The sequence below is a fragment of the Equus quagga genome, chromosome 7 (assembly GCF_021613505.1).
Source record: "Equus quagga isolate Etosha38 chromosome 7, UCLA_HA_Equagga_1.0, whole genome shotgun sequence".
Classification (NCBI taxonomy): domain Eukaryota; kingdom Metazoa; phylum Chordata; class Mammalia; order Perissodactyla; family Equidae; genus Equus; species Equus quagga.
In genome coordinates, this window is record NC_060273.1 from 71,976,138 (window position 1) to 71,986,430 (window position 10,293).

General features: G+C 39.1%; 1 protein-coding gene across 1 annotated transcript; it reads right to left on the bottom strand.

Annotated features, from left to right (window-relative positions):
* Positions 1 to 2,460: 2,460 nt before the first annotated feature.
* SPINK14 (serine peptidase inhibitor Kazal type 14 (putative)) lies at positions 2,461 to 7,719 on the bottom strand. The gene is made up of 4 exons (XM_046665880.1): positions 7,650 to 7,719; positions 6,729 to 6,772; positions 3,485 to 3,621; positions 2,461 to 2,506 (listed from the first exon to the last, which is right to left on the bottom strand). Exons 1-4 carry the CDS (start codon positions 7,717 to 7,719, stop codon positions 2,461 to 2,463), a joined length of 297 nt encoding a protein of 98 aa, XP_046521836.1.
* Between the last annotated feature and the right edge of the window lie 2,574 nt (positions 7,720 to 10,293).

The following is a 10,293-nucleotide window of genomic DNA, read 5'->3' on the forward strand; positions in this document are numbered from 1 at the left end:
AGTGATCAGCTTCTAAGGGTTGCATTGAAAGGAAGTCTTGCATTTAGATAAATATGCTGACCTCCTTTCATTCTTAGGAAATGTCTACTATCAAATGACAGAAAAAAATTATTGTGGAAGTCCTTTATACTGTTGTGTATAGCAAATTGAAGTAAAAGCATCATTATCCACTGAAAAGATTTGTATTACTGCAGGGCACAAGTCATCCTTTGGAATCCTTAGAAATTGTAGATTAATGACATTGCTCTCTAGTCTAGACTTTAGAAAGTATCAGAGGAAAATATACGGATGATGACATGATAAAGATAATCTGACTTCTACTTTCAGATAAAATGGAGTAAGAAAAACCAGATATACCCTTCTACCTGAAATAATAACAAAAAGTCAGACAGAACATATGAAACAATGACACTAGATATCAGGCAATGAAAGGTACTGATTCTTGAGACATGAGAAATAAATAGATGAGCTCTATGATTGACCTTGGCTTCTGCATTGTGAGAGATTCTAGGAAAGAGGAACCCAGATGGAGCAAGTGAATTCCCTGAATTAAGGAGACAAATCAAAGTGGCTACAATTTTAGGACAACAGCATGGGAGAGCTGGACGGAAAGTTCACGAGATTACTAATGGGCACATGTGTGTGAGGAAACTGCTCAAAGCCAAGAAAGAGCCACCAGAGAGGATTAGAGATGACAGAGCCCAGATCTCATACAGGGCTGGTAATAGTGTCTACTCCTATTAGCCAGACTAGAAAACCTCATAATTCACAGAGAATTGAGTAGAGTACTCAGTAATGAGGAATCATTAGCCTACTTTGCGAATACTGCACTGGTCCCACCTAACAACTCTTAAAAGCAATACTCCAGAAGATCAGACTGTTTCTGAGTAATTGAGCTGTGTCTCAGAACAAAGTTCAAGAATAGTTCTAGAAATACAAAAATATTCAGAACCAAACAAGATAAATTTCATAACATCTGCTATCATAATGAGAAGAAAATCAACCAACCCAAACCAACCTAGAACTGATGCAGATGTTAGAATTATCAAAGTTATAAAAGTAGTTATTAGTTTAACTGTATTGCAGATGTTAAAAACAGTTAGAAACAAGGAAGATATAAACCAAACTTATGGCAATGAAAACTACAATGAGATGAAAAATCTACTGCGTGACATTAATGGCAGATTAATTATTGTAGAAGACAAATTTGTGAACATGAAGTCAAAGCAATAGTGTTGGAAAACTATTCTCCCTGAAGTTCTTGGTGTTCATGCATGGCCCAGGACTTGGAGCAATGGAAACTGACATGCTGTAAAGTTAGAGAATATTTAATTTTCCCCAGAGCTATTTGCCTTTCATATTCTAAAGAGGATAGACCAAAAATGTGATTGTTTCCTTTTTAGTGGAGCCATGTATCCACCGTGTAATCAGTATGGTAGTTAAGGTCAAAGATCTAACAGAACATATAAACTCCCTGAGTACAGTCTTAGAGGATATTCAAAAGCAGAAAGGATGCTCTTTCCCAAGCCAGCAGGAAGTAAGCTGCTGAGAAAAAGAGAGCATATTAGTACATATTAGTCTTCTCTCCATATGAGGAATATATATTAGGATCTAATATATATTCCTCATATGGAGAGAAGACTTTTATATATATATATATACACACACACAGAGAGAGAGAGAGAGAGAGAAGAAGAAGAAGAAGAAGAATTATAAGCCACAGAATATGTTCCATATATTTCAGATGTTACAATGTGTCAAGAGAATTGAAGAAAAAAGACCAGTGACCAACGGGATACTCATAGATACCATTGATATAAGCATCCTTCTATGGAGAAAAGTGGAGCCATTGAAAATGTTGGGCCCTGTTCATCCAAGCCGGACAGGCATAAATGCCTCTGCCTCAAGGCTGAGTCTAAAAGTGAGGTTGGTTTTTTTGTTTGTTTGTTTGTTTGTTAGTGAAGTTTGTTTAATGAATTTGCAGAAGCTGGACAACAGGAATGGCTGGAAAGAGCACAGTGCTCCATAGTTCCTATTAATTGGTTTTTAAAAATGCCAAAGGAATATAGAAAAATTTCTGTCGTGTTCCTTGGAAGACACCTGGAGCGTCTACATAGATTACCCCACTGTTCACAGTATCAGAGAACTGATTAAGCCCAATGTTTGTCTTTTCCCCTTGGCTCAAATTTTCAATTTGTTCTGCTTCTGAGACTTGAGACACAGATATGAAACTCAAGCTAAATCAGACTTTCAGAAAAGTTTATTTCTTAGGGAGAAGATGGAAGAGAGTGAATCAGTGACGGAAGAGGTCTAAAGAAGAAACCTTTAGCTCTCTGATACAAGCTCAGTGGGGTAGCTCTGTCACTAACAACACATGAAAGGAGGGGCGATTTGCAAGAGGAGGATTGTCATGATGGAGAGAAAGAGAAGATAGCTTCTTTCACATCCAAGTCCAGTTGGCTAGCATTTTCCATCATGTTTAAATCTAATTTTTCCCCGAGATTTCCTAAAGGAAGAATCAGAATAAATATTTGGTTAATAGAATGTCAGAGCTACAAAAACACTTTAAAAATTAGCTACTTTTGTCACCCTTATTTTATATTTGAGGAAACTAAGAGCCAGAGCATAAAGGGAATTGACGAAAGACAACAGTAAGGTTATTGGATTTCCTACACAGTTATTTTTCCATGAGTCTAAGATGCCACTGAAGATATTATGACCTATGCTATAATCTCTTTGAAAATAAGCTATTTAATCAGGCCTGAGCCTGTGATATATAAGGCATATCAGTCCTCATCTTCTTCCATCAATATTGTCACACTTTGGCTGAATTACTCATTAGTAGGGATGACTTAGGGTTTATGCATCCCTGTCATTGTTCCTTGTACAAAATTACAAAATGATTGTTGGGCTGAGGGCTCCAGTTTGATGCCATGGGAAGAGTTTTTCTCCCTGGAAACTGCATTGGCTTGTCCAGAGATCAAACCTGAAGCCATGGTTTTGTGAGACCCCAGTGTCTAATCACCAATAATCAGGTCACGTAAATCCAAAAAACTAAACACTGACTCTTAGCTGAAGGACCCAAACTTTGCAGTCACCTCATCCTAACTCAGAGTTTCAGGCACATAAGAGATTGAAGATATCTGAGAGAAGGCAAAATCACAGTTTGTCTTAAAATCAAAGAATTTCAGGACTCAAAAGGATATTTGAAGCTTCAAGTGAAAATCCGTCAATTGGCGTAAGGAAATACGAAGAATCAAAGAGAAGAAAGGACCTGATGATCACCACTGAGTACAATGAGTCAGCTTTCTACTCCAGTGGCCTTTATATTACCACATGCTCTTCTGAGTGGGGACTGATTATTATCTGTGCAAACTGGAGCAAATTCCTGGCTTCGAGGCTGATGTACTTGGTAGAAGAGGTAGATCGTAATTGCTGTGGCTAAGTTGTCGTTGTTCTCTTCTTCTCCCCAAATTGTACTCACATGCTTTCAACACACAAGATGCAGGGGTTCTCATAGGTTATTAAATTGGTGCCACAGATAGGTTGATATAAACCAGGGCAGGGGTTCACTGTTCCACTGAACCAGCTCAAGTCTACTTTCCTAAATGGACATTTCACCTGAATTGGGTTGAAAAGAATTATATGATTAAAATTACAATTATAGACAGATAGATCACCTTTGGACTTTATTAGGAAAATCTAAACAGAGTCAGGATCATATCCCAGCCTCATAAAAGCTCTCACAGCTCCCCCTCCACAAAGCAAGGGAACCAGAACCTATGTCTATCTCATCTAATACCAACATGTACTCTCATTGTCAGGACCTCCTGATGGTAATAGAAAACAGAAGCCTGCTGTGCAATAGTGGGAAAAGTAAGAGTGGGTAATCAGAATGTATTTGGGAAATTTAGCTTCTCTCTAAATCTCCTTTATTCCCAGACTAACAGACTTGGGAATATTCTTAGAGATTTTTCTAAGCCAAACTCAGCTAAGGAAATGGAAGCCCCATAATTGAAAAAGGAATCCATATGCCTTGATTTAAACTATTTATCACATTTTATCCACTCTCAAAATCCCAAATCAACTCCTATCTTGAAGTTGTGAAATGTGAGATCATTTAGACTAATTTCCCAATTTTGTAGGGAAAACTGAAAACAAAGGAAGGGATGTATCTTATCAGAGACTAGAAGCCACATCTGCTTGCAATGCTGGTGTTAGTGAGGCTTGAAGTGACTCTGGGATGATAGAGCTTGAGGACGGTGGTCTCAGAGGCTGCACGAGTGCCATAGGTAGATAGATAAAATAACTCCGACACAAAGTGAGGAGGAGTATTGGCTGAGTATTTAGAGAAAGAAGGATCATGCTTAAGCTTTGAAAATCTTCTTCCTTCTCTCCTTATCCAACACCACCACTGCAGCCAGGCTGCCATCGTCTGCCTCCTGTATGTCTGTCACCCGACTAATCCCTCCACTTCCTTTATTCCTCATGTACTTTGGTTTCCATAGTTTAAACATCAGTTGAATAATTTTATTCCTGCAATTAAGGTTTTTTAATTGCATTTCATTGCACATAAAGAAAATCCTGCTTAGTATGGGCTGAAAGGTCTTATGCAGGCTAGACCCTCCCAACTCTCCCAGCCTTGCTATATCCCACCTTGCTCTTTGCCTTTCTAGCTTAGGCTTTTTTCCCCCAAATATGCCATGCTCCCTCCATCTCAGGGTCTTCTGTTTTTTGTAATGACCTCATCAAATATATATTTATTTTTTTCTGAATCTAAACTCATTCTACCTTCAGAATTCAGGTTACACAACTTTCTCAGAGATATTTTTCAAAATCCAAACCCAACTCTCCATTCTTTATTTTTATACCTCTAATTAGTGTGTAATAAAGCATTCGTGTAATTGTTTGACTAATTCCACACCGCCAAGGGATTATAGGCCCATAAGGGTAAGGTCTGTGTTTGATTAGACCAATCACTGTGTGCCCAGCACATATATCGGCACAGTCATTGCTCTATAAATATTTGCAAAATGAATAAGATATAAAATAGTTCAGTTAGAATGAATATAGAGTAACCAAATAAAAGCAAGAATAGTTAGTATCATTGTCTATAAATACAGCTTCTCTTTTTTCTCTTTTGAGCAGGATATGTGTTTGTCAGGTGAGGGTCCCCACCTACTGCTGTAACTGTAGCATCTGCTGCACACTCCTCCCCCCTTTGTGTTCCAGTCACACAGGCCTCTGATCAGGGACTCAAGTGGACCAAGTCTTCCTCACTGCTCTCTGCCTGGGTGGCTCCTTTTTACCCTTCAGGCCAGAAAGGCCTTCACTGATCACATTGTTTACAGTAGTATCTCTACTCCCAACAGATATCGGACAATCCTACTCTTTCATCTGTAGAATTGACCATAAATACTAGCTGCTGCCTTCCTCTTTTCTGGTTATTTGTAAGCTTTATGAGAGAAAGGAATATGTCTATTTTCCTCAATATTGTTTCCTAGGGCACAGCACAGGCGATAAATATTTCTTAAAGAAAGTAACTAATAAGTTTATTGTTATTTACGGATAGATGAGCAAGGGAAGGACTATGCCTGTAGGGGACCTTCTTAAGAAGAAAATACATTCCAGTACTGAGTTCCATGCGATCATAGGTCTTGGACAAATTCTACACATTCTTTTCCTGGGCCTATAGCTCCTGACAAGTTCCCTTCAAGGCCACACTGCCCTCAAACTATCATTCTCACCAATCAACTCATGATCGACTTTTCTTTTAAGAAGTAAAATTTAAAAATTATTAATGAGACAAAAACTTAAAGTGCGAACACTCCCAAAGTGAAGAAGCACAGTGATGCAAACCTACATTAAAAAAAATAATAGGGGACCGGCCTGGTGGCGTAGTGGTTAAGGTCGTGAGCTCTACTTTGGAGGCCCGGGGTTCACCAGTTTGGATCCTGGGCGTGGACCTGGCACCATGTATCAAGTCATGCTGTGCAGCATCCCACATATAAAATAGAGGAAGATGGGCACAGATGTTATCTCAGGGCCAATGTTCCTCAGCAAAAAGAGGAAGATTGGTGGCAGATGTTAGCTAAGGCTGATCTTCCTCAAAAAAAAAAAAAAAAAGACAAAATAATAATCTCTCATTTACCTTTTCCCTTATTTATCACACATTTATTGACCTCACAATATGTTCAATACTCAGAGGGGTAGGTTAAAATGAAGACGGCATCTCCTTCATTTGACCCTTATACAAGTTGCAAACAGAATCTGAGGCTCTATGCAGAGATTTCCTGCGCCTCCACATTTTCCTCAATCCATGTCGCAGAGGTTGCTCTCCCTGTTCACAACTCATATAGGCATTCTCTGCACATCTCAGGGCATTTAGGAGCATTGCCTCCCCCAAGCTCTGAGCTTCTGGAGAGAAAAAGCCATGTCCTGCCCACATCTGTGGGCTCTTAAGAACCTGCCCTGTCCCTGGCAATTGTCAGTACTCAGAAACATTTCCTGAGCAATATGGAGGTTTCTTTGGTCTACATATGACCAAATCTTAGCTTAGTGGGTCACTCTACTCTGGACTCCTATACGTGTGGTGTACATGCCCCTATTCACTTGAGTGGACCTTGAAGAACATCACAGATGACCTTGCTGTAGTAAGGTTCTAAATAGCAATTCCAAATAAAACTCATATTAGAATCTTAGTCCCAGGAAATCTAGTGGGAGATTACCTTAACAGGTCCATGTGGTGGCCACCATTGCCGGGGACCTGCAGCTAAGACATAAATGGAGATAGTTATAGAATCTTCTATCTGGTAAATCATAGCTCAACTGTCAGCAGAATAAAAGAATTCGAGTTTATTCCCAAGGAAGCTTGCAAAAAGTGAAAACACTGTTTCATTTACACATGTATTCATTCATTTTTTTTTCAAAAATGCAGAATGACTCTTCTATTACTGATAAATAATCAGCAGAGGACTATATAGATGTAGCACTGCTCATAAATGTTGCCAGTCCAGTGTAGTAAATAATTTTTTGACTAACAGTAATTAGCCTGGGCTTGACAAGATTCATAAAAGCCAATATATCAAAGAAATTAAGAAATGGTAGACTTTTAAAGAGATCTTTTAGCCCAATCCCCATATTTTATAGAAAGGAGAAAGATACTTGCTTAGGAAATACCCAGGAATTCATGGTAGATATGTGAAAAACCAAGTTTTCCAGTCCTTGTGGCTAGGTCTTTTTATAACTCCCTACATGACTATTTTCTAAAAGAGGACATGAATGATAATGACCCACTCAAATCCATGGAAAACCATTTTCAAAACGTCTGAATTTTTGAGATGTTCTACGGTGCATATTGCTAGTCCCTTTCACATGTTACCTCACTGAACCACCAAAGCCCCCTGGTTCCCATGAGGTAGGTCTCATAATCTGCATTAATAGACAAGAAAAAAGGTCCCTGCTCATTGGCCCAGAACCTTTTATTTTGGACCACACCCCATTCTCTCTCTCTATAGACACAGATATATAGATACAGTAAAATGATATATTTAAATAGATAAGAGTTTCAAAGCATTCTCTTTCAGACTACAATGTCAGAGCCCACAAATTAACCTTACATGCCTGCCAGAACGAGCCAAATTACTCACCAGAAGTTAACACCAAATGTATCATGATGAAGAATGAAAGTGAGCTGAGTACTGGGAAAGATTTGGCCATTTTTCCTCCTGGTGTTTCCTTAGAGTGATGCTCTGAGATATTGCCTTAGGATGTTGATCTCTAGTACAATCACCAGAGCAGAAATAATCAGGATATTACGGCCACCTTTGAAGTGAATATTCATCTTCACTCTGCCCATTGTAACTTCTGTCTACCACCTATTCATCCTCCCCCAAGAACAAATGTTCAGGAAAAGCTAAAGTGTGGTTAGCCATAAATAAAAGTATAGACCTCAAGGACAGATTTGTGTGTCTACTTCGAAGACAGAAGTAAACCAGAGGTTACTCTATGGACATAACTATATTATTTTAGTAAGAAGGCATTTTAAGTGTCTTGAAAAAGCAACTCCTTACCTGAAGATTCACCCAGATATTTTTCCTTTGAAAGGATACAAAGGAAATACTGAGGCTCCTAAACAACAAGAGCTTCTCAACAGAGGAAGCAGAGATGACCTCTTTGGATAAGACAAAGATTTCTAATATTCCAGGCATACTTGGCTGGGCTGAGAATCTTCTGACTTGGAATGCTAGACTTTCTTGGAGCATTCTGAGAGTGTGCATAGGGAGAAAAACCATTTGTGCCATCTCATGGGGGCCCCAAAGATATTTTCATCCAGACACAGAAAGAGAGGTCAGTGAGCAAATGCTCCCATGGGATTGCCTTCCCTTGTAGCAGCCTTTCTGACCCTAGAGAAAGGTATATGCACATTCCAGGGTCTAACCAAGGATTACATTGAACTCTCCCTATCTTCCTAATCCTGGAAGTGACCTGGTACTCTCTATGTCCTCTAGGCATTTATCTCTGCTCTGTAGCATGCGTCAATAGGTAATTTGCATAAAGTCTTTGCCCATATACTGTGGTGTGACATGCATTATCCAAGACATGGAAATGTCTCCAGAGTACTCCCCTCCTCAGGATGGTTAGAGGTTCTCAGCACAATGTCCAGAGCTTCCTACTCTGCCTGCTCCTGAGACAACCTAGGATATCATGTTTTGGCTAAGCACACCCTCATCTCTTCCTGACATCTTCCCTGGAATCCTTCAGGAATGGAGCTTCAACAGTGGAAGATCCAGCTGTACTAAAGCACAATGCCACGTGCCCACCTTCCCCACCTCCTATGCTCCAGTTGACTCACCTCAGAAACAAGAGAAAAAGGAGCTGTAACACGCTCTTTTGGGTCTCTCCTTTAAGGAGCATGTGTGAGGGCCTCAGCAGGGTGTAGAATAGCCACGTAGGAGAGAGAAGGCAATGACGCATTGTGTGGTGGGCTGAGCAGGCCCTGGGAGGTCCAACATTCAAGTTGAGTCAAAGTCAATCCTCAGCAGGAGGCAGTGAAGAAGGCAGCACAGAGCTGCCTAGAACACTTGGGAGGTGGGAACGGATCGCTGGACAGGACAGATCTTGGCAGGCAATCCAAAGAGACAACGGTATGAGGAAACATAGCACAGTAGGAAAGAGCACAGCAGAAAAAGCAGAGCATGTTCCCTAACAATGAGTGCCTTCTGCCAGTACTCACAATGTGGAAACAGCTGAGAGACAGAAGGAGGTTGCAGTGACAGATGAGGTCCGTGGATGACATTTGCAGTGGGTCCAGCCTCGTCTCTGTAGCATTCCAGGCCTTTGCAGCTTTGTAACAAGAGAGATACGTCATCATAGCTGAGTTTCTTTCTGTTATCTGAATCTCCTGCCTCTTCCTTTCTGTAAAGTACAATTGTTCTTGTGTCACGGAAATACATGTTAACTTGGAAAATTCAAAAAAGACATATAAAAAAAGAAATAAAAAGACATGAAATCTCAAAACCTAGGGATAACTGTTAAACATATATTGAATTATATCTTTCCAGTTTTTTTAAAAATGTACACAGTTTTTTTTTAAAAAAGGACACATATAGATGTTCTTATTTTCACAGTCAATCAAATTTTTGCAGTATATATTGTTTTCTGCTTTTTGTTACTTGGAAATGTACTATGACATTTTCTTGATCTTTAATTATAGTTATATAGAACATGAATTTATGTGCCTGGTGTCATATTCTGTCACAAATATGGATTTTTATTACATTAACATTTTTCTGTTGTTGCTCAATTAGGTTGATTCCAATTTTCATTATTATTAACAATGTTAGAATGAATAAATTTTTACTTACTTCAGTTAATTTATCTCTTATTATTTCATTTTAATAAATGCCTAAAGACAAAGCTAGTGGAAACTTCCAGAAAGGACCTGGGTCACCTAGAAAATGAAAGAGGTGGTTTTCATCCGATTTGTGGGTTCTGTGCTTATAATCTAACTTGGAACATTTTAAAAATACCCTGTCACCTTGCTAATTGAATCTTTTTTCCCCCGTTCAGAGAAGTAGAGGCACTCTACTCATTATTTAGAAGGAATTCTGGACAAAAACAGAAGATCTAGTTATAGTATTTTGTCAACTTGGAAAGTAATTTCTTCTCTCGGGAAAGAATTTTTCCATTTGCATGATTAAGTAATCAAATTTTCCTTAAGTGGCTCCTTGAGAGTTTAATTGAGCTAACATTTAAACAGCTTGAAAAACTGCCTGGTCCAGATTAGCCATC

Coding starts and splice junctions, on each gene's coding strand:
- SPINK14 (XM_046665880.1), bottom strand. CDS start 7,719: ATGGCCAAATCTTTCCCAGTACTCAGCTCACTTTCATTCTTCATCATG. Junction 6,773..7,649: donor ACATTTGGTGTTAACTTCTG/GTGAGTAATTTG, acceptor TTTATGTCTTAG/CTGCAGGTCCCCGGCAATGG. Junction 3,622..6,728: donor CACCACATGGACCTGTTAAG/GTAATCTCCCAC, acceptor AACCCAATTCAG/GTGAAATGTCCATTTAGGAA.